The sequence below is a fragment of the Cyprinodon variegatus genome, unplaced genomic scaffold, assembly GCF_000732505.1.
Source record: "Cyprinodon variegatus isolate N-32 unplaced genomic scaffold, C_variegatus-1.0 Scaffold118, whole genome shotgun sequence".
Classification (NCBI taxonomy): domain Eukaryota; kingdom Metazoa; phylum Chordata; class Actinopteri; order Cyprinodontiformes; family Cyprinodontidae; genus Cyprinodon; species Cyprinodon variegatus.
This window is the reverse complement of record NW_015150571.1, coordinates 1,069,009-1,094,777: the sequence shown is the minus strand read 5'-3', so window position 1 is coordinate 1,094,777 and position 25,769 is coordinate 1,069,009. Positions and strand designations below refer to the sequence as shown.

The following is a 25,769-nucleotide window of genomic DNA, read 5'->3' as shown; positions in this document are numbered from 1 at the left end:
AAAAAAAGGAATTTTAAAATCTCTTGGAGGAAGTCACAGCTGGATAAAATAATATGATCTCTTTTTTCATTCACAGTGGTGGTAGATTAACATGTTATGTGTTGTCTTCATTCAGGTCCTCTCTAGCAATTAGTAGGATTTGGTCATATCAGCCACTTAGCTATCACATCCTATGCATCCTATGGCACATCCTATGCAAGTTTTTTTCCTCTCATGATGGTTCCCAAAGTTCTTTTTTCTTCCATCTTCTATTGTCTGATTTATTGACTGAGTGCTTGATCCCTTAGGGCCATCTTCCTGATGTATTTTTGGAACTTGGATGTTTTATCTTCAATGGTGGCTCTGATGCTCGCTAGGCCTCTGCCTCCTTCATTGTACTTAGCATTTAGCCTGAGGATACTGGATTTGGGGTGAAATCCACCATGCATATTGAGCAGCTTTCATGATTTGACATCAGTGGCCTGCACTTCCTCCTTAGGCCAATTTAGTATCCCTGCAAGGTATCTAATACTGACAAGGCACAGCTGTTGATTGCCTAGACCTTCTTCTTGCCATTGAACTGACTTCTCAGAACTTGTCTTACTCTTTGCAGGTATTGGGCTGTTGCTGCTTTCCATTTGCCTGTGGTATTTCAAGGCACTTATAGCTCTCTGGGTGTGCATTCAATCCCCTTTGCGTGGATTACTATTTCTGAGTCGGTATCCATAGCCAGTCTTGTTGATTATTTGGCCAACGGGGTTCCAACCTATGCAGAACAGCAGGGGACACAGAGCATCTTCTTTGTATATTTTTTAGATTTGATGGGGATTTTCACTGTTGGCTTGAAGTTTGCCTTAAACGTGATTTTACACAACCCAATAGAGCTTTCAATGATGAATCTTTATGGTGCTGTTGAGCTTCAGGTATTCCAGAAAATTTTTTGAGGCATTGAGTCATAGGCAGTATTCAACCCATCGGTGCACAGGTTTGTTTATCCAGTTTTGCAGTCCTGGGCAACCCTTCTGTCAACTAACACTAACTCTAACGCCTAACACTAACTCTCAACCTGTTAGTGTTAGGCTCTTTTTGGGTTTTTACCATTGCCTGTCTACACCTCTCTCAGGTTTTTGTTTAATGTGCCCACTTATCATTGCTGCTGTGATTCTGACAGGAGTTTCCATGTTGTGGAGAGATAACCAACAGTTGGATGGGATTGTCCGCTTCTGGGGGTCTTTCATAATCAGGACTGTTCGGCCCTTGTTCAGTTATTTAGGGTGCGTTCCAATGTTCAGCGGTTGGGTAATTTATGATGCTAGGTCATCAGGGAGAGAATTCAGCTTCTTCAGCCAGTAGGTGCAGATTGTGTCTGGGTCCGGTGTTGTCAAGTTCTTCATACCTGAGAGTCTTTGTTGGCTATCTGCCATGGTGAAGTCCACTGGACCTTGCTTAGGAAGGTTAGCTTGGTCAGATCTTAGATCTTTTATCAACTCTGAATCATTATTATGTAATGTTTCTTTCTCCCAGATACTGTTAGTATTATTCAGTCTCGAGCCTTGGTGGGTGAAGCCAAAATATACATTTACATAACTAAAGTGAACGCAAAGTCTGCATAGGGTTTGACGACAAGTGGGTGACAAAGGTACAGATTGCTCTGATGTAAGCCGACATATTAGGTGTTGAATCATTTTCAGAAAAATTTTCGGAAAAGCTGTTTCAAAGTACAGTTAAATACAATTTAAACTTGTTTTTTTTTTATGTTTGCCATTAACAAAGAAAAAACAAAAACAAAACAAGTTTGGTGTAATAATTGGTAAGTAAATCCTGCTCCGAGTTATTTGTCAAGATAGAGCCTTCCAGCCATGAAATTGATATAAACAGCAGACTTTATATTATAATGTTGGCTAATACCTGAAAGGAAGGGAAATAACTATTATTGCTACTTTACAGCAGTTGCTGCTAATGGCTGCAATGATGATATAACATTATGGCTATGGGAGGAAGGGAGTAATACTTATGGCTTCAATTTTCATGAAATAACATCAGTTTGTAATAATGTTGTTTGCATATTTTTAACATTGATAAAGATGCTGAATTTTCTTGCAATAACCATATTACACAATTTAAACGTTCCTTGCTAGAGGCTGCATACACTTTAAAATCACATTTGAAATTTTTGACTGTAATGTCATATATTTTTTAGAAAAGCATCATAAAACCCTTCAAAAATAGAGTGGTTCCTGTAAAAGCAGTGATGCGAAACAGCAGCAGTAAAGCAAGAAAACGTCAGAAGCTTCCATTGATTTTTTTCTCTTTCTCACATAAACAGCCATATTTAGCACATTTGCTTACAAGGATGTGTGTCAAGCTTGTTTGCCTGGTGGCTATTTACTACAACTTCACCTCCAGCTTGACTCTTCCTATTAATCATGAGCGAAGAGCAAAGGCATTGTAATTCCTCATCAGACTGCTGACTGCCTGTGAGACATCAAAAGGGCTTCCACTTGTTTTCTCTTGACTGGTTTTTTAGAGCATTCTGTAGATGTTATGATGTCATCTATCTATCTTTTTTTTTTTTTTTTTTTTTTTTGCAAAATTGCGCAAAACCCAGTAAAACTTAATGCTGCTCATGTCCTAAAGATGTCAGTGAAAGTTAGCTTCAGCTGATTGCCATCAATCTCAAATCTCTCTCATGCTTCTGTTGACGAACTTGAAGGCTGCTGTTCAAATTGAACTTTTTTTTCCTGAGCCCCTGATGTGAATTTATTGAGAGGATTCAGGGAAGATACAACAAGCACATTTTTATTAGAGCTCAGCAAGCGCTGGAGAAGTAGGATAATGCATGGAGCAGTAATGCATTTCCTCCAAGCTGCCAGGACTTTATATATCCCCACCCCCCACCCACCCCGTCATGCTGCTCTGCACCGCCTGATGACTTCATGGCCCTAAAATAGGGATTTTCATCAGCAGAGACCTCCCCTGTCCACTTAACTATTAGACAAACTGTCATGTTGTTATGATTGCTTGGATTCCTTAGTAATCAATTTTCATGTTTTGTAAGTGATGAGACGTGTATGGTGGAGTTGTGTGGCTCTACAAGGCTGTGTCCTGAGAGGTTTTGCTTCCTTCATGTTGTTTTTGCTCTCTTTGCTTGATTTTGCAGGATAACTTTCCTGCTGGAAACCCAGAGCGTCTCCAAGACCTGAAGTCCACTGTTGATCTGCTTACAAGCATAACTTTCTTCAGAATGAAGGTAATGTTGACCTTTATGAACATAAAAAGTAAAAGATGAACAAAAAAATACTTTTACAAGAATGGGAAAAAAACATAAGTGTATATGCTAGATATATTAAACTCTGTTCTCACTGAGTGTTTTCGTTCCTGCGGCACTTGTTGCTGTTGAAGCTTCAGACATGCAGTTGGTAATCTAAACCAACAATTATTAGGACTAATTCCTAATAAACCAGTTTAAAATTTGACTAGTTAGCAGTAGTGCTGATTAGTTGAGTAAATTATTGGAATTAAGTTCTTGCATTTAGTATCTACAGTAATGCAGGAATGTTGTCTTTGTCAGAGGTTTGGCTGCTTCAACATCTAATCTTTGGATTGGGTTTAAACCATCACCACTAAGGTTTCAGAATCTCTTAGAAATATCAGTGGAGGTCATCTGACACAGTGTCAAAGAAGGCTTCAAATGGGCGTGTGACATTTAAAGACAGGCTATATCTATGAAATTTCCCTCTCAGCTTTATGTGTTCTTAGTAGAAGGAACATAAAAAGATGACGGACAGACAGACAGACTGTCGCTTTAGATCACCAAGGCCTTGAATTTGTGCCGTAACAAAAGCTAAGCCCTACTAAATGTAAATGCTGGCGTATTCAACAATATTGGAATTGATTTTATAAATTGGTGGATGCAGCTTGCTCAAGAAACTCCCTGTTTAAATTAAACATACTGTTACATAATATCAAAAAGTGCTCTGCTCAGGTAGATATATCAAACCTATGTGTCAGGCAATAATATTGTTAAGTTTAGCCCAGAATAATAAGAGTGCTTGCAAACTGCCTAGGGGCTGTGTACAATTTAAACACTGTAAAGAAAAAAAAGAACTGTATTAACTAGAACCTCAGTTGATAATATTATTTTGTATCGCCATAGTGCTATAACAAATAAAGAAAACCTTTTATCATAGCTGAATAACGGGGTGTTCTCTGACACAAATGAAAAAATCATGATCATTTATACATAGAATCGTTGTGGGAGTCATTTTATATCTATAAAACACGCAACATGACGCTCTGTATGATGTTGTGTCACGGTACCCACAGCTGTTGCCAAGCAACTGAGTTGCATTGGGAATAAGTGACACAAAGAATGCCTGACAAAATACATATAATAGGTTTATTAATAACATTTGTTTAATTTCACATAGCTATATTTAAATTAATTAGCTTAAGATATATATTATAGTAATTAATATGCTCTATGAGTTACATGAAAACATGACCTAAAATATTTAATTCCAAGTGGCTATATGGTAGTTTGAACAGAAACAAATAAAAATTGTAAAACAAATTTTGACAATGATTTGGATGTGAGAATCTGAAAATGATAACAAATGTAATCAAGACTCTGAGATATCATTGAGGAGATGTGGAGCATAAATTCCTCAAGATGAGCTGTTATGGTTTCATACAATGAAGGTGTTTGTGATAGCAAGTTGGATACATAGTAGAGAATATGAAGAGTGTTTAATGTTCGCTTACTGAATAGGAGGAAGTGCCTATGTGTTTATATGAAGTAATTACATGTCTCTATCCTCAGCTGTACATTTGTAAATTCTACTTTTTCTTCTGTTGCACTAGTTAATTTTGGATCTGTGCAAATATAGGTTAAAGAAAAATAAATAATACACAACATTTTAATTTCATATTATTTTTTTAGTTACTTCCCATTTATGCATACATGGATGCTTTTTCTGTGTGACAGCCCTGATGATCAATCAGGAATGACTGGAATATTTAAAGGGTTTTAATGTGTTATGAATTGTGTTTGACAGGTGCAAGAGCTCCAGAGCCCACCAAGAGCCAGCATGGTAGTGAAGGACTGCGTGAAGGCTTGCTTGGACTCGACATACAAATACATTTTTGACAACTGTCATGAACTCTACAACCAGCTTCTCGACCAGGTAATTCAGGTGTATTATGATAGCTTAACACTATGATCCCACTTTTAAATAGAAATCCATTTCACATCCTTTCAATTCATGATCTCCATGTGTTTATTACTAATGCTAATTAGAGTGAACCCTCTCTACCTTTTATGGCCTCGCTGCTTCACAGATTTGGATGGTGCATTGTGTTCTGCATTCTGATTGGCTAAACAGTCTCCACGCTTCTTCTCTACCTGTGTGTCAATAACATTAGCGTTTAATATTTTAATGTACATGTACGTAAAACAGCTTGCTAAATTTTATTTTGCTAATTTTCTTCAAAACCCATAATGTCGACAAAACATTCTGCACTGACAGAGGCACTTGTAGACGGGCCCAAAAGGGAGAGGAAGATGCTAACTATCGTAGAAAAAGTTAAACTTCGGGACATGCTATGCAGTTGTAGGTCGCCATTACGGAATACATTTATCTTTTGTTCATTCCATAAAAAAAGGATGAAAATAACATAAGGACGACAACAGCAATAAGTTTGAATAAGTATGCAAAAAGCGTGGCAACCGTCTGCAACAAGTACATGGTAAGGATGAAGTCTGCATTAGCTTTGTGGTTTGATGACTGCAGAAAAAAGAACATTATGCTGGATACCTACATTATCTGCACAAAAGCTAGAACACTGAACTGACAGCAATGACATTTATGACAGGGAACCGGAGGATGATGCAGATACTGGGCCAGCATTGAGAACTGTGCACACAGTACCAAGTGCATTTAATGCTAACAAGGGCTGGTTTGAAAAAATTTAAGACACACTTTCGACTTAAAATGTTTCTCAGAAAAAACGGCTTTCCAAATACCGCTGGAGCAGAAGCTTTAATGAACAATACATTTAAAGCTAATTGAGGAGGGGGGATATAAGCGGACGTAACCCCTGCAAAAAAAAACGAGTGCTCACTGTACCTGCAATAATTTGACAAAGTGTAGGCTGTCAACAATGACAAAGTAATATTATGCCTCAAGTCAACTGTAGACATCACTATAAATCTGTGACCACTATGAACTGTAAGGTGCACTATAGGATTGCATAAAAGTATTGTTGGAGCAAAAAACAGCTGTTCTGTAAATTTGAATCTACAGGTAGTGTGTGAATGTCGAAACTTTAATTCATATGAAATTACATGATTTCATTTTCATATTAAAATTTGGCACAAGGGTGAATGTTTTGATAATGTTCATGAGGAGCTGTTTGACTTAAGAAACCTGTAGTCTGTGACTATTTAAAATAATACTTTTATCAACTAAACTTTGATACACTAAAACACTGCAACATATGAAAGCAGCTGATATTTCACTGATTTAATCTTTTCCAGGACCATTTGATTACCCAAGGGCTCATAAACATCTCCAAGCAAATGTTGTTGTAATGTATTGGGTTTAAAAGTATGTCTTTTAGCTCAAAGTGTCATTTATTTTTATGAAAAAAATAAAATAAATTAAGAAAAGGGAGTAAAAAGGTGAAAGTTGGTTAGTTATCAGTGATGTTACATTTTACTAGGAGAACTAGAAAGGCATATTGTGTTAAACATTTAAACCTCATGATCTCTGAAGTACTGCAGTTTTCATACAAAAAAGCGCTTTTGATCATCACACAAGTCTTTTTTGTTTTGTTTTTTTACCTGAAAAAAACTGTGGAATCAAATCTTCACCTGATAATTTTATGGTTTATTTACTCAAGAAAATGGCCTCCACAGTGATGTTAATGTGTTTTTGGGTTGCAAAAGGCTGAAGTCTCTTTAAAACTTGAATAATAAGCTTCCATTGTTTAGAAAGCCTGAGGGGTTGTAAGCAATTACAGAACCTGAATGATATAGACTTGCGCTAATTACATTCTCATCCACAGCAGTTTCACAGTAGACAGGCTCTCTATCAATATTATACTGTATGAATGTAAAAAAAAAAAATTATAAATTGCCGTCATCCAACAGTAAACCTTGCTTTGACGACAAACGTTGTTCACATATACTGGGTAGCCTTGAACACAGCAGAGAAAACGCATTCCAGATTCCAATTCCCTAAGTGCTAACTGAGACTGAGTGTGGCGACATGAGTGTTGACACAATGTCCAAGCAAACGGGAAAGTATCCAGCTACAGTGAGGCATCTTGCATAATAAAACAGTTAAGATTGTTGCCCCTGATTTGAGGACTACAGGCACGGGATACAGTTTAAATATACTCAGGAAAGGACCTGGAAAGAAACTGTCAAAAGAATTGCAAAAGATCTTAGTAATGGACAAAAGGAATACTTGCCTGTATTTACTTCACCCTCTTAAAGAAATTAGAGCTAGCCAAAAGCTAAAAAGTCAAAATAGATGTAGCATATTAATGTTGCTTGAGGTCCAATGGTTAGTTTGTTGATAGAAAGGAAAAAGTGAATCCGATTTTTGGTTTTACTCTTAAAAGTGTTGGAGAGAAACACGGAGAAGTACTGTTTCTGAATAAAGGTTTGCTTTTCCCACTACTAGCACAGAACAGTAGTGCTTCTTGAAGATTTTTTTTTTTTTTTTTTTTTACATTTTAGACACAAGAAAAACAAGCAAATGTTTTATTATACTAAGCAAAAGATCAGATAAGTAGAACAGAAAAAACAAAATAAAGAAATATGTTATGGGAACAGTAATGTGAGATGGAAAACAATGCTTTTGTTAGAGAAGAGTGATGCTAAGAAGTGCTAAAAGGGAATCTCACATTACTGGAATATAAAAAAAAATAAATGAAAATGGAAAGCTTTGAGGAACTTTGTTAAATGAGGTATTATTGAAGGATCTTTGGACCTCAGAGACTATGACCCAACCAAACAGTGCTTCATACTGCATCGATAGACTTCAATAATGAATCGATTGTCTTCATACATGGATAAAAGTTACTATACTATTACATTTGCCTTTGTGTCTTATCTTTGTATAATATTAATTGTATTTCTATTAAATAAAAGACACAACCCCCTAATGTTCCAGTAAGACTGAACAACTTTACTCCATGTTCAACTGCTCACTTACCTTTAGATGCTAACTGTGGGGAGCAGCTTTGACTTCCCTGCCATCTGATTAATCAGCTAACATTATTTGACCACCTGAGAGGTATTAACTGCCTATCCGGCATTTAACTTGTATCTCCGGATCAATAGAAAAGGAGCAATAAATAAACAAGACAGTGACAAGAGTCTAACATTTCCTGTTCTGACAGCGATGCAGAGGACTGCATATTTATACCTGAATCCTCTGTCAGGGACATCAGCAGGTGTTTATTTATTAATGTTTAGACTTAAATATAATGTGTTTTTGATATCCTAATTTGTACAGCTTAAATCTGAGAGTCAGTTTTTTTGTGACAATCTGCAAAAATGTAAATCTAAGTAACTTTTTTCTTAAAATAAGCGTTTTTTTTTCTCTGGAACTCAGCAGTTAAATGAGACACTGCCAGTTGAAGAAGGCAATTTACATTTTAAAAAACATTCTCTCATTTCAAGTGCATAATATCTAATTATCCTTTTTTAAGGGTAAAAATACCAATTCCATTGGCTATTATTATTTTCCTACTCAAATTAAAAGTAATTACACTTAATTTAAGACATTTTTATTCATTTTCAGAACGTTTTTGCATGGGTTAGAGAGTTTATTGGAAGCTCTCTTCTTTAATGTTAATCTCTCCCACTCTGGGGACTTATATACACTGCAGATGAAATCAGAATACTTCTGAATGTGCTCCCGCCACCCACTAAAGTACAGTATGACACTTTAGCTGGACTTAGTGCTGCATTACTTCCTACCATAAGTGTGATTAGAGGTGGTATGTTCTTGGCTGTGTAAAGACAGCAGACAACTCAATCACCTCTGACTATGTATGTAGGCCTGCTACAAGTGAATACCAATGAGTAAAGAGCTTTAACAGCACATATTATTCTGATGTACACTCTGTTCTTTTTAATGGGGATGACGCAACCTTGAATGTCCTTTATGTGTGCATATTATTATACTAAGATGCATCCATGCACACACATACCTACAGATGTATCCACATAGCCAGAGACACTTACTGGCTGCAAAGATAATGTTGTGTTTTTTATTTTTTTAAATAAAAGCCGCTTAAGTAACCATCTGTTATGTGAGGTATAAAATGTTTTTACTTTTATTAAAAAGGGACAATACAGTTTGTTAGCACTTTATTCCATCAAGCAAATATGTAAGATTTAGTCATAAATGTTTATTTCAGTCTGTATTTTGTGGCAGTTTATGTTTATGGCAAAAAGGAGATTAAAACCAAATAAACTATATTTTTTTAAATAAAAGAATAAACTAAATTTGCATAAGAGAAAATAATAGACACAAAAAGCAAATATATTATTGATTTGTTGCTTTTTCATACTGCCTACAATTTATAGTGTACAGTATTTCAGCTAAGATTGCTAAAAGTCAACATTCCTTTGCAGTTAGTTATATTGTAGTTGTTCCTGGTGCAGTTTATATGGCGTTATTCTGTGGTAAAGTGGTCAAACTCTGCAACATTATTCTCAATAATATAATGCTTAATCATGTTTTAACAAGTGAATACTTATAGTCAAAATTCTGAAGTGATTTTTTTCTCATCATTTGAAGTCTCATCTGCAGAGTATATATTCTTATTGTGGTGATGCCTTTCATTTTCCCTTTTAATTGGTCAAACAATTATTAATACCTCAAAGATTAATCTAATTCATGTAAATTTCTAAAGCCCCTATGATTAAATCTCTCTCGCTCTCATAGGTTCAAACATAGTAAGGTTAGCATAGCTTTTGTTTAATGCTGATTTAATTGGCACATATCTTTTTATAATATCCATGTAGAAGTGGCCATCTCTTCGGTGACTGTACATCAACGGGAGCCATATTTTCATAGATTTCATCGTCATCATTACACATTACATATTATTTCCCAATTTCATGCTCATATACAACAGTAAAATTGCTATAAACAATCTAAATTGTATATACTGTTTCCAATTTCTAGATAGAGAAATATATATATATATATATATATATATAAAAAGTTGGAAGTATAGTATAAACTAAAAGGAAGTAAACAGATCTAATGGAATATTATAATTAGAAAATGTTATATAAGTATAGCATTTATGCATACAAGCAATTTGTTTTGGTTATGAGGTGCAAACGTACAAAAGTCAATATACAATTAGCATGAATAAATATGGGGATTAAAAAAATTCAGAATGAACAAATGAAAATTGTATCTGAAGAACATCATGGCAGTTATTAAACAACAGCAACAGTTGGGTTTAATTACACCATTATTAACATAAAGGATTTTGGAAGAAATGCCATTTTTGAACTTAGCTCTAATCTAATAATTTTCTTTTTTCTTTTTAGCAAAAAAAGTTAAACTTTCAACAAAATTTGTGGTTAACATCAGTTGCTTTATTCAAGTTGAGACATATAACTGAACAACAGGTATTAATATAACCTTGTGAATATGGAACTGTATTTCCCTTTTTTGTTCATAAAATTACTTACAAAATTGTGTTCAAATTATTTGCTAAATTGTGCTTTGGGTAAAAAAGTAATAATGATAAGGTATCATGAGTACCGGTAAATACAAAACAATAATAAAGTTATAGTTTCCATCTTCATATTGGGAGTAATGTTTGTAAAATACAATCAGGTTTTTTTCTTTTTTTTTTTGCTTTGATAAGTCTGAACCTTTAATAGAATGCGGTGCGAAAAGGAATAATCTCATAAGAAAGACCAAAACTGTTGGAGCAAAAACGATTCCAGATAATAGAACCTTGCTTGACTTTTGCAGAATCAGCTGTTAACTCTATCAGTGTTTCTCATTGCGGTGAGATTGAATTCTAAAGCTCGTCTTAAATGCAATGTCAGCAAAATAACGCATTAGCATAACAAGTCGAGAATCTTCAGTCAATAATTTAGAAAGTGGTTGATTATTTTGAGAATTGATGATAGTTAAAAAGATTACACGAGGATAAATGAACTCATTTTACCAGGTGCACGTGAGCATAGTTTTAATATAGTGGGGAGTATTAAATAATGCAACATAACTTATTCAAGAACTGATTTGAATACATTTAATTTTTAATGGAATCTGCTTACCACCAGAAATACAATATACCCCTGCCTGCGTCATATGAGAATGAGAGAACACACAAAGCATCCAAATCCCAGATTGTTCATAGAGTTCATTCGTGCAGAGTAGTGTGTGTAAATGCATAAAGTGTACTAATGTGCTTAGTATAGAGCGATCCATACAGTGTGGCGGAATAAATTATGTAAACTGGTGCTTTTGTTTTTTCAATGGAGTGGCTTTTTCCCTTTCTAATGTGTAACCCGCTTGTGGCACACTGACCGATTTGAATGACTTTCTAACTGTAGAGCAGTGCAATCGTGATCAGTGGGGGGGTAACAGATGGAGGTGCCAGGGAGAGGTTTTGGATACAACACTTTTTACTGTGACATTGGATAAGAGATTTCTGCCACAGCCTGTAACAAATATCCATATTTACATGTGCAAATACAATATTGCTATCAATGCTTTTTAAATGTATTGAGTTATATTCCCTTAAGATATTATCAGTGCATATTAATTTGATAACACACCATATGTCTGGGGATAAATACGAATATTTAATGCCCATTATAGCTTCTGTCACAGTGTTCACTATCTTGTTGATATTCTAAAAAAGGACTATATTCAGCTGTAATTATAAGTAAATTTATATTTACCGGTATCAGAAAATCAACTGTTGCCAGTGCTGCTTTCCTTGAAAAATGCATGCCGCTTTTGATGCACTATCATTTTTAATTATATATATGTGTATTTCGGAAAGGCTGCGTAATTCAAAGTAAGAAAGGAGAATAGGATATAATCTGTGACACCAACTTTACTTATCTTTATACCATTTATTATTTAATTCCATTTATTAAATAATGATAATTAAATTTAATTTCTGAAGTGTAGTAAATGTCAGAATAATAAACGCAGGGTTATCATTGCCCTCGAAGGAGTCAGATAATTAGCAGAATTATTCAGGTAGCAGGTCAGTTTTACTTTCATTTTCAAGCATACTGTGAGACAAAGTGAACAAACTGTATTAGCTTCTACAGCATTATACACTCCCAGATTAGCTCATGCTATTAGAGCACAACTGGTGTGATTCTTGAGTCTCTGTTGGAAACTCAGTAATCAAATTTGTTTGCCACTTTAAGCTGGATTGTAAATTGATGCTAGACTGAGAACTTCCTATGGCATCATGCTTTTTTATATCATTGAAAGGACTTAGGTATAAAGAGCAGATACAGTATGTTGTATCTCATTCAGTCAGATAGTCATATGATGATAACAGAAATATAACCTTTATGTTATACAACTTTTTATCTACAACTCTTTTTTTAATACAATATAGCATTTGAAACTAAACCTGTCATGGACAGAACAGAAAGACCCCGTATTCAGTCAAGACAGACAGTGGGATTATTCAAAACACATTTATTAAAACACTGATGGACTGCAGATCTGAAGTAGAAGCAGCTAGGGCATCTGAGACAGGAATCTCTGGAGAGAGGAAAAACACAGGTAAGTGACCACGATAATCTAACGTAAGATTATGAACGTGAGTCACTAACCTGGTTTACAAGTTCAGTTCATAGCCAGAGAACAAGCTTTTATCCAGCCGGTGGGCAGCCAACAAAATGTGGCTGCCCACAGATTTCCCAGTTTTCCAGATGCTGCAGCCCTGGAGAACATCCAGGAGTCTGAAGCCAGTTCAAACAAATGAATCAGAACAGGCACATGCAGGCTAGGAGATCCAGGAATCCAAAGACAGATCAGGAAAAGTGTTCAGACAGGAACAGGTAGGCTCAATGGTTGAGAGGTAGAACAGGTTAGGATCGGGTAATCAGAAACACGTATGCTAAAAACACTCTCACCTCTGAGATCAGACGGGAACAGGCAGGCTCAGTGGTCAAGAGGCAGAACAGGTCAGGATCAGGAAATCAGAAATTACTGGATAGAGAGAACAAGAATAATCTGGCCCTGATGAAGGGATGCAAGCACCTTACTGTAAACAGAGGCAGGAGCAGGTGGATCAGATGAGCAGTGATAAGAAACCACGCAGAATTAGACAGGTGAATTAAGCCAGTCATCAGCTCCAAGATAATGACAAAACCTTTCTGTCTCTTATTAAGGTTGTATATATACTGCATGTTTTTTTGACTATGAGAGAAATTCTATTTCTGCTTTGGTTAGGAATGCATAACTTGAACCTCTATCACACAGTATACATCCTTTGTTAAAACGTTGTGGAAAGATGCAAAGCTTAAAGGGGAACATTTTTTTTTTTTTACGTTGGCCCCTTGATTTTAAGTTATTACATCATGTTCTACTCACCCATATGAATTTTGTGTCATTTGGAGCTGTTCCGAAGATATTCGGTTTTGTTATATCCAAGTAACGTCTTCCTTTAGGCAACGAGTTAAATGCACAAACTAAACTGTTCATAAGTTATTCTTTATGGTACGCCAACATTCATAGCATGTAGGCGAATCACTGTCCCCCAGACATCCAGGGTTATATTTTTTATATTTATATCTTTTAAAAACAAGGCGTCATCTGCGCGCCGGACTGGAGTTGTGTCTGGCAGCCCGGGCCACAGGCGGCTACACTCTACCCCTTCTATTCATTCAGCTAGCTAATCTGAATTGTTCAATTCCATTTCCAGAGCGAGATCATCTGTGGTAGTAGCACTAGACATCTCACAGGCATGTGAATGAAACTAGCAGCAGTTCAGCGGACAGGATGAATGAATGGTAGCCGGCGCTCGCGGATTTTTAAGGTTTTTAACTTAAAAGTTTCAATAACGCTTTTCCACACATCTGACAGCATACTGTAACAGACACCAATGGGTTACCAACTAAAATAGACTGACACAGTTTGTATGGACCTTTAATGATTTTTGCGTGGATGAGTGTTAGAAATCTGAAACACGAACATCCATAGCTGATTTTAGGAATCCGTTATATCATTAAAATGGATTTCTAAATCCTTCATCCCAATACATGTACATAATAAAAAAAAAAAAAACATTTAGATATGTCATCATCGTTAGAGCAACTTTAATGATAGATAATGTAATAAAACTTCTTGGTGAGTAGCAATTTTAAAGGGTTTTAATCAGATTTTCAAATCAGACATACTTTAATAATCCCAGAGGGAAATTACTTACATCAATTTACCAGAAATATCCAACAATTCTTCACTTTGTATGTTAGAAAACATATTCTATGTCTGATTATTGATTATTAGTGTCTTGGAAATGAAATAGCCAGTGTTGTGTGGTGTGATCAAGTCAGATGATCTCATCTCAGCACTAGTTGTTACTGTGTTAGATTTTATACTTCTGCCTTTACTTAACTTCTTGTTATCCAACTTTTATTTTGGCAACTTACATATAAATATCAAGAGTAAAATACATGTTAATGCCTTGCAAAACACTGCAGTATCCAATACATTTCCATTAATTGTATCTCTGCTAATTCAGTGTTCAGTGAAGCACTGCTTTACCCTTTTTAATCTAAACATCCTTCTCCACAGAGCCGGAAGCAGGAGCTTCCCAGGGAAGAGCAGGGTCCTTCTATAAAGAACCTGGACTTCTGGCCAAAACTCATCACTCTTATGGTATCTGTTATCGATGAGGACCGCACAGCCTACACGCCAGTCATTAATCAGTACGTATTTCTTTATTCATATTTCACTTTCCTTATTTACAGGGTATCTTATCAAGTAATAATGCAATTTGAATTTAGTTTTTTTTTTTTTTTTTAAGAAACTTCCATTGTGTCCTTTCCTTCCTAAATATAAAAAATGCTTTTAGTATTCAGATATTTCCAAGTTTTTGTATATCATGTGGCAAATTAAAGACTTGAAATGAATAAGACAGACAAACAGCCAGCCAGACAGACAGATAGCTACATTTCTCCATTTAATCAACCTGATTTCTGACACACATACTGCATCAGTCTTCACATACAATGTATGATGAATACGCAATAGATTAAAGAAATCTGAGCTGATCCCCTGGACTCCATTCTAATATCAATCTGATGGGATAACAGCAACTGTGGGAAATAAGCTCAGTCCATAGTGACCAATCCCTATAAACCATAGGGCCAAAAGGAACATTAATTCACACTTTGACTGTTCTTAGGTACTTTGGCACCAATTTGCTCAAAACACATAACAAAATATGTTGTATTATCAAATACTAAATAATATCAAATATTAAATAACCTTGAATGATATATGTTCAGTATTATGGCTCTAAAACTAGGCGTGAATTGATATAAAAGTTTTATTTTCTGACTTTTTAAAGCTTTTATATACCTATACATATTTGAACCAATTCCAATATTGGCTTTATAGCTATAATAAATGAAGATGTCAAGACTAAATAGGTTTTATGGCCTTAATGTAATATGCACATCAACCTTTTGTTTTAAGGGGATTGGAAATCTTTAGAAATGTAATACTCCCACATTCTCCTCCAGGACATTTAACGCTGTTGGATACGCAATTTGATTAACAAATGAACTTGCTCCAAACTTTTCAAATTCTGTAAATTAGAAAAAAATCGTCCATCCTGGCATTGTAGCTCTTATGTGTACACAAATGTTGCAGCTATGACCAAATAATAGGATCTTCCAAGTCTCACTCTACTCTATGCAAACACTAACAGGGGAGGGTGGGTGGTTTAAACTACAATTTATATAAATTAAACTTATCCCGTCAACTCTCTGTTTATTTGGCTAATTTATTTTGACAACCTGATGGCACTTTGCTTTCCTTCAAGGAAGCTAAACTTTAGCATACATAAGAAAATAAATAAAAAAAAACTATGAGGACATTGCAGAAAGGAATGCAGCTGGAAACAACAGAAAAATTAGAATCCCATGCCTTTCATCTCCAGTATTCACACAACTGTAGGGCATTAAAACTGGCACAGACTAAAAAGACTTGACAGGACCTAATTGGTGACCAAAATCTTCTTAATTTCCTCACACTCTATACCATCTAACAGATTTTTTCAAAATTGCATTACACGCAGCAAGACATGAAACATTCTGACAGATGCTGTTTACAACTTGGTACTGAAAATCTAATTGAATCTTCATGCAGCTTTATAAACCTGCAAATCCATGAAGTGTTGTTGCCAGTGTGACCTGGTAGCAGGTATGTATTGTTCATCCTCTGCTTACAAAATGTTTGTGTTTCTTACTTTGTCTAACCAGCTGATCACTGATCAGGGACAGTCATATTTATGTCATATTTACGCCACCAGCTAATTTCTCATGGTAACTCTAGAAATAATCGTATACAGAAGTCAGCTATTACGGTATTTTGTTTTTTGCATTATTAAAAAAAAACACTTTTCTTGCTTCTTATCACATTTTGAATATTTGTCATTTTTATATGGTATGTAAAAAGTGATGAACAATATAAAAACATAAAATGTCAACTATTTTTTTCCCTTATAGGTACCCGTTTACGTCACACTGTTTTCCTTTTTTTTCCTCTTCTTCCTACTGATTTACGATGCTTATTAGAACTTTGTTTATGCCCTGAGCTTTTCCTCTTATACCAACTAACGACTGCTTTGCAATATTCATGTTCAGTTTCTCCATGTTTTTTTGGTCCAGCTGAAGATTGACAGGCAGTTTGAGGGTTTTCCCCTACAAATTTGCAAGTGGACATGTCGCCTTTAAATAATAGGCTCTGCAGCCAGAGGGAAATAGCTGTCAGACTGGTGCTCTCTGCTGAGAATATTTATGTGGGAACAAAGCCTCTGGATAGTATGAGCCAGTAACCGATCTGCAGAATTGATCTTATGATAGGAAGTTTAAAACAGAATGCTGCAGTTGTTTTTCAACATTAAAAGCAGAAAAATAAAACATGCAGGAATGCTTCCAGAAAGAATTTCTCCTGCAGACAAGACTTTTATCCCTCAAAACTGTGAAGAAATCCTCGCTATGTGCACTGACTTTAGATTTGTATTAATTTCCACTATAAAGCGCTTTATTGTATGCTTCATCCATAATAAACTGAGTGCGTACATGATGAGACTGAAGAAATGTAAGAAGACGGAAAAGGTTTTTGAATTCTTGATAGTAGGGAAAGAGAATAAAAACTGTTGCTTTTTGGATTATTTTGTCACAATCCACTATATATTAGAGAGGCAGCAGTTGTTTAGCAAACATTTTGATACTGTTTTAGACATTGTGTCTGGATTTTAGTTGTTTGACCTGTGCAATGCTATGCATAATTGTGAAGCTGAACAATATTTTTCAATCCCTTGTTTTACAAATGATGATGATGATGATGATGATGATGATGATGATGATGATGATGATGATGACGATGATGATGAACTTTATTGTCCCAAAGGAATTGTTTTTTGCTACATACTCCAAACTATGTGTCACACTACATTCACACTGCTATAGAAATTCCATTATAAGAAAATAAATACATAAAAGAAGCATTTTACATTACATTCACAATAAAAATCCTTTAAAATAATAAATACATAAAGACCCTACTATACAGAATCCATTATAAGATCAATAAATACATAAAAGAAACATGACAGTTTATTTTGAAATTTTCAATACCATTGCCACTATTTACTGTTTGATACTGTATATTGTTTTGATGGAAATGGAAACAAATTAGTTCTTAAAGCGGTTTAGTCTACAGGCAGGACCTGAAGGAAGAAACTGATACTATGAATAAAGAATATATGATAAAAGGATTTTCAAAAGTGATATATCCATGAGCGTTTAGAGTCTCTGAATCAATACTTTTGAATTTATATTTTGAACTCAACAATATGTTACGGTTATATCTTAGATTCTATGATCTGAAAGACAAAGTGTATGCTATTTTTTTCATCTTTAAATATCTCAATATTTGTCAGGTTTTCTGGGGTATATCTAAAAGGAAACATTTGTTGAGTCTTACCACATACTCAAAAATGAAGTGAGGTTTGGATTATGCAGTAATGCCCAAATTGGTGTCATTTATTACCACTTTTTTTGTGAAAGTTAAATTATAAGATGCATAATTCTAGAGCATCCATATTTAAATTTTAACTGGATTCAGGTTGAAATTTTGCCAAAGCAGCATCAATTTGTCTTCCAACGTGTCTTTTTATAATGTATTTACATGTATGTTTAAAAAAAAGTCCCATCTTCAAAGATTATCTGTTCAGATTAGTTTGTAAATTTTGCAGAATAAATTTTGGGGTTGGGGATTTAGTTTGAAAATGAAACAACAGAGTCTCCTGTACAAAGTAACATATTTCTAAATAAAGTCACCTTCTTCAGTGCTGTTTTGGTCATTCATAAATATCCTCCTATTACTCGGCCAAGCCACGGACAATTAAACAAATGACATCTGACATTTGAGCTTTGAATGAAAATCCATAGAAATCCAAAACACATTACTTGCCAGATCGGATTCTACCATCTCTGTCTCCCTTTAGCTTTGCAGTTTCCTCCCACACTTTTTCTCATTCTAAAGCATTCATCTTGATTTACTTTCAGCTCAACAGAGATTGAGAATGAGGGGATGGGGTTGTGATGAGGGGGGGTGGGGTGTTTGTTGGGGGGATTTAGATTGTAAGACAAACCAACCAAATCCTCATCCACATCTGTTGAGTTATTTGTTTGAAAGTCGCACCAGGACAAGACATTAGGCCATCCAGTTGAGCGTATCAATGTGTGGAAATGAGGTTGATTGGAATTTCTCTCCATCCTACCAGGTTTCCGCAGGAGCTGAATGTGGGGAAAATCAGCGCTGAGATCATGTGGAACCTGTTTGCCCAGGATATGAAGTATGCAATGGAAGGTCAGTAAAGCCGTCAATCAGTCATTACTTGCAAAACACTGTGTGTGTGTGCGTGTGTGTGTATACAAAACAGGTGGAGTAAGAGAATCAGATAAATTAGATCAACTAAATAGATGTCATTAGATGGTCAAGAATATTGTGTCAGCTAATTAGCAGCAGTGCTGCCATCTCATTTCAATTTGCCCTGTTACCATTTTAATGTGCTACTCTGCTCTGTTCCCTTTATCGGAGCTCCTGAATAGTGTTTCTGTTTTCTTGGCTGTGTCTGTATGTGGTCAGCCTTACTGCCTATCTAGATTACGCTTTCCCACCTTCCTCTTATCGATCTCTACAGAGAAAAGGAAACTTCTTTAAATCAAGATAAACACTTGATCAAAGGCGTGGGGAAAAAACTTCAGATGCTCAGCTTTTTCTGTCCTATTTTGTACCTGTGAAGTCCAGCAGCTCTCACAAGTAATTTTAGATAAGAAAAAAAAAAATGGAATCTACAAAGAATCATTAGTACCAGGGTGCTTGAAGCTTGAAGCTAGTTTACGGCTCAGTGCTTGAGAAAGGGGTGGGAGATGTGTGCTCTACATTTCAGCAAACGATAAGTGGGTCACTATTTGAAGCACTAACTTCAGCGGGTAATAGTAGGTCTGTAGTTGACTGAAAACTTTAAATTTTGCAAAAGTTTTAACAGAAATAATGTTTTTGAGATTAGACACATCTAAACAGTTTCATGATCTAGGTCTGTTAGGAATTTTTTAAATTATTTAAATTTGCCTAATGTGAGGATAATAGGAGAATTTTACAGTATGCCTGCAGATTTTAAAGCAAGTCATCCATAATAACAAGTAGATCGCTTTGGAGCTTCCCAAGTTTGGTTCCTCCTGTGCTACGTTCATCTGTTCAATCAATTCTTTGAAAGTACATCTCAAAATAATTGCCACCCTAGAACAAATAAACTTAGACAAACTATATTGTAATTTTGTACATACCGAGTGTATACAGAACAAAATTTCAATATATGCAGCTTTCAACATTGAATAAGTAGCTTACAACAGTGAAATAAAAATTACAATTCATAAAGTACAGCAGTGATCAGGATTGTAGACAGTGAGGGAGAAAAAGGAAAAACTCGTTTAAAGTCACGGTACAAAAGGCATGTTATGGACAGGTTCAGTGCAGTGCAAAAAATATAATAAATAAATATGGTGCAAAATGCAGTACAGCATTGAGTTGTGTTCTATTTAAAGGATATTATGAAAAAATCTGCCACGTTGGTAGTGCAAATATGATGTTTTCAAGTGTGATGCAGAGTTCTTGATTAGAGTTTCAGCAGTTCAACAGTCTGATGGCAGCGGGGAAAGAGCTGTTGCAGAACCTGCTGGTGCTGCATTGGATGCAGGGAGGTGTCACTGATGATGTTACAGGCTCAGGAATAGACATTATGTTGTGTAAATGGTAGCTTAATCTGGTTAAAAATAGGTGTTTGACCAAAAATGGCCATTGTTAAATTTGAAGGAAAATGTGGAGGCTGTTAAACCTGAAAACAAAATAATATAACATCCCTGCTATAAAGGCGGGCTATCAAAAATTGCTCTGCTTATTTTTTAAGCCATCTAACATACAAATAAGCTAAGCCCGGCTTTATATTAGACTGCCAGACAAACAATAGCTGTTTTTCTACACACTATACGTAAGCTCTGTATTTTGTTTCCAACTGTATGTCACAGCATGCTTTAGCTGTTATTAACAAATATAAAACCCAATTAGTTTTCTCAATCATAAGCTTAAAAAAAAATAAAAAAAATAAAACAGGGATTTTGTTTTAATATCACTTTTCCTGAAAGCAGACATTCAAAAACCAAATCTCAGATCAGCGCTGCCACTCGGAACCAGCAGATTGAGAAGTTATAACTTGGACAAAGCCACATTCACCCCTCTAGATTAAATTCTACATCAGAGAACAAAAAATGTCTGATCAGGTATCAAATTTATTTAGTTGTTTAACAATAGTTAGTTTTAGATCTTGCGTTCAAGTTGAGCTCAGACTGCTTTACTTTACACAACCGAGACACATCCAACCTTTTCAAGTTAAATACTTGTAGGTTATTTCTTTTCAGCAGCCCACAGTATAAGTGTTGTATATTGACATAAAAAAATCACTTCAAATTAAGCTAATACTTGAGTCAAAACTTTTTTGCCTTGAAGTGGAAGTGGCCTTAACAACTGGGTTATTTTGTTTTAAAGTTTTGTTGTTAAAACTCTTGCTTGAAATAAATATCACAAGAGACTTTTTCATACGGAATTACAACTGTGCTGTGATCTTCAAGATCTCAAAATTATTCGAATCTCACTGAGCTGCAGCAAGCATGGGAAATTTTATTGAGAAGCATCACATTTCTTTACAGTTTTAAAACAGGTTTTATGTACCATTTTGTTGGCCTTATCACAGTGCTAACATGAGTTATGCACCTCCATCATCAGTATCAACCTTCTTATTTTCTCAATTTCATAACTCAATATAATTTCAACCACCACCAAGAAAAACTGGAGAGCAGTGAACTTCTCCACAACTATGATTCCTTTTCCAAGGAGTGCCCACTACTTACTAATCTATTGCACAAGGGGCCTGAGAGCTGCACTGAATTTATCGGCACAGACATGGGATTCATTTAAAATTAATTAAGCCTGGACAGTGGTGTAATGTGCATAGCGGCTTCGCCACCAAATGCATTTAATCAATTTACTTTGATTGCTGCAAAAAGGCCCAAGTGTGGGCCTGATGAGGTAGCCATGGTATGAGACTAGCAAGGCCACTCGTCTAAGATAGCTTCCACTGCTGCTCTACACTCTACCAACAAACCTTCACAATGTCATGACAGATGTATGCATACACTTAACAGTTGGGGAGCTCATGTTTCATTATGCATAATGAAAAGCTTCAGCATTGTCATTGCATCCCAAAGACTTCTCTATCATTATGCACACACCATTTAAGTTCTGGCAGATTTTTTAATGTGCTTTCTCCATCTGATTAGAAAAGGAGACCTACTGTAACATCCATAAAAACAAAGTGTAGTCAGTCATTTTTTTTCTGATTTGATAGATTTTTTTATTTTTTTTTTTTGAATAGACATGGCTAAACATTTTAAGTTTATTGGCTTCTATACTGAGTTTGTACTCCTAATTTCAATCATATTTCCTGCTACAAAAACATACATACATCTTTGCTAAATTAAACCCCGCAGAGAGGATGATACTTGATGCTTTGATGTGTGTGTGGTGTAAATGGAAGAAGCTGATTCGTGGCTGGCTTTTATGTTCTTGAAATTGCTATTTAAACCAACAGGAAATGATTAGGAGAACAAAGCAAACTGTTTGTGGTTTATTATCTGCTAAGTGCTTTGTCTAAACTACAGCAATGTAACGTTTACATGTGCAAGACAGTGAAGAAGAAGCTTATTGATCCACTTCAGGCAGTGTTTTCTTTCTGTGGTTTAAATTTTAATATGCTTATGTTTGAACAGGAGAAATAATCAATATGAAACACCAGCTGCCTTTTGATGGAATTTATTGTCAGGGTTGAGTGGAGTTTTGAGGATCCAAAAGCAGAGATGAGGAGGCAGAGATGAGTTTTACTGATTTAATTTAACAGCCATGGCAACAGAGGCAAAATTCCAAAAAAAAAACAAATACGGAGAACAAAAAAAATCCAGTAACATCAGGGTGAACAAACATGGGGAGCAAGGAGACGACAAAGAAACAAAACAACCAGAAACCAGCCAATAGGAACTGCAGAGGTGCTGTATGTAAGGGGAGCAGAACAAAGGATGGGCTAACTAGCTGATATAGAGCAGATGTGAATAGAACTAACTAGAAGGGAGCCAACGGGAAAGGAACAGGCACAAGGGGGAAACAGAGAGAAACTCAAGAAATACTGAACTGAAAGAAAACACTGAATAACAAAGAAACGAAAAATAAACTTAAACAGAGTGCAAAACCCTGACATTTATGTTTTATTAATTCCAAAATCATCATGGTTGTCTTAAAGATATTTAAAAGTACATATTTTACTACCTCTGTCTGTCAACCCTTTGTAAATGTACATTTTTGTTTTACAGCTACTCTTAGCACCTGACCCCAACGCCATAACTACCAAAACGTAGTTAAATGATAATGCTATAGGTTTTTTTAGGGAGGATCCATCACACTCACCTTCTAATTCACCCTATGAGAGGGATTATGTATGGATGAGAACTGAGGGTTTCCTTCTGTGAACCCCCTTTTATACCAAAATGCTACCAATACGCCATTATACAGTAGTTGTAGGTTAGAAACACATTCAGCGGTCGGTCTGGAACACGTCAAATACGTAGATATGTGTTGGAGATAAGTTCTTGATAAGTTACGCATAAATTGTACACACGTTACTCATAGGTTTTGGATAAGCTATATGCCACAACTTATGAGTAACTTACACTTAACATATGTCAATGATCAAATAACTTACATGGAACTTATGGCCCACATATGAGCATACACTGGCATACGTCAAGGTACTTGCCGTATGTTGATGTATGCTTCCGCATGCTTCAGTGTGCTCATACCTTACACACAACGTACACATAACTTATCCAATGTATGTCAGCGTTTTTGACAGATCTTTTTCACGTTGCGCTGTCTAAATCTTTAAGGTGTGACAGGGGCTTTAGCAGGTTATGAAGAGGCTAAATTGGTCTGTTGTTGTCCAACAGTCTGATGCAGAACATGCTCAGGGTTGTCAATAATGATCTTCATTTTATTAAGAATTTTTATTTAAATAATCATCTCCTGAGGTTCAGGAAGAGTTCCTAAAACAGAGCTGGCCTCCTTTATCAGTTTAGCATATTTGAGTAATTTTCTAACAGATGATGGCAAAAGAAAACATTTTCTCTACAACAGACTTATAGAAGATATGCTGAATATTGCCACAAATAATGAAGGATTTATGTAGCATAATCTGTTCTGCCTTTAGACAGCTTGACTCTTTCTTTTTCCATCCAGTCTGTAGGGCTAGTGAAACCCATGGTAATTATACTCCTCCAACACCTTCACTTCTCCTTCCAAGATGGTGACAGTATTTGACATGTCCCTGTTGCTTCAGTAATTTATAAAAATTTAACATGATTTTAGTCACACTGAGGATTAAATGATTGTTTCCACACAGTTCCACAAAGTGATTTACCAGCTTGCATACTCAGCTTCTGGTCTATCTCTGATTCGCCCAGCCACTACAGAGTCATCTGGGTATTTATGAAGATTACAGGAGTCCAAGGTTACAAATAAGAAAGGAATGGTGAGACAATCTGTGGTTCACCTGTGCCCATAAACTTTTCGGTGTCACAGACTTTGACCATTTTTCTACCTGGTCCTTTACCCAGGCAATTGTTGAAGCAATAGAGAAATAATAAAAAAACATGATCGTCTTAGTACTGTCTGCCTTGTCTATTTGAAAGTGATTTATTTATATTTTTTAAACTGGTGTTTGAAATCATCTTCAAACTGCGAGGGGATCCTAAAAAAATGTGTCTTTGCTCACTTATGTAAACCAAAAGAAACCTTTTTTGGACCTTTACTATCTATTTATCCGTCTGTCCGTCCGTCCTTCCATCTATCCATCCAAAACACATCAGTTGTGGTTTATAAAATCGGGAATCAGATATTTTTTAGATAAAATTGACACCATACTCAGCAGTTTTTGTGCTGTTTGTGCTGTCCTTTCAACGATGCACTTTAAAAAATATATATATTCTACGTTTTGTCATACCACACAGTTGTATCAGCATCTGTGCATCCTACAAAGTACCAATAAAATTGTGTTGCTGCAACTGCCTTTAAGCTTTAGGGACTAAGAAAAAAAATATGTAGCCTACATCAGAGCAATTTAGGCAACAAAACTTGTTTTTTATTTGGCATGCCACATCTGAATAAAAAATCACAAATACTCAGTAGTAATCACAAAAGTACTATTTTATGTAACACAGTGGAGCCATTTCCAAAGAGTAGTTTGTTTTTTTTGTTTGCTGAAGTCTCTTAACAGTCATAGATTGTTATAGAAACTACAGCAATTAAGTAATGAATAAGATAAGCTGCTTTGTTTCTCTGTATCTGAGTCAGGGCAGGAGGACATGTGACCACATGGGGTGGCTTTGACTGCTGTCATGGCAGGTTTCAAGTTGTGTGTGTGTGTGTATTTTGTGGGGGTGCAAGAGTGCGATTTGCCCAAGGCTGTGCGTGTTACAAAACAAAATGAGAATCATAGATGCACTCAGTCACATTTCCTCTCTCTCTCTCGCTCCTTGAGCCTGAATCCTCTCTCCCTGCTTGGCCTCCTCTGCCTCCACTTGTCATTGCATCAGCACACACCCACAGTGACACGTGCCAGGAGGAAGACATGACTGTCATGTTCCTCCAAGGAACACTTTGTTTGAATTATTGCTCATTTCTAGTTCATTGTAATGGCTGTTGTACTTCAGAGTTTGATTTGTTAGTTGCAGGGTTGTACCTATTTGAAGGACAGTTTGACAGCACGTAAAAACCACATCTTAATGTGGTTCATACATGCGCACTCTGAATCCTACCATCTGTTCTACTGTGAAGATTTTTCTTTAAGAAAAGATAGCGATG

At 35.7% G+C, this 25,769-nt stretch overlaps 1 protein-coding gene across 2 annotated transcripts in view; it reads left to right on the top strand.

The window, feature by feature from the left end:
• The window catches only part of unc13c (unc-13 homolog C (C. elegans)), a 168,437-nt gene that overhangs the window by 77,866 nt on the left and 64,802 nt on the right, over positions 1-25,769 (top strand). For both annotated transcript variants that reach the window (XM_015375423.1, XM_015375422.1), the window contains exons 16-19: positions 3,140-3,229; positions 5,037-5,165; positions 14,805-14,938; positions 19,030-19,115. In XM_015375423.1, the coding sequence (XP_015230909.1) occupies positions 3,140-3,229; positions 5,037-5,165; positions 14,805-14,938; positions 19,030-19,115 (439 nt within the window). The remainder of the gene's footprint in view (positions 1-3,139; positions 3,230-5,036; positions 5,166-14,804; positions 14,939-19,029; positions 19,116-25,769) is intronic.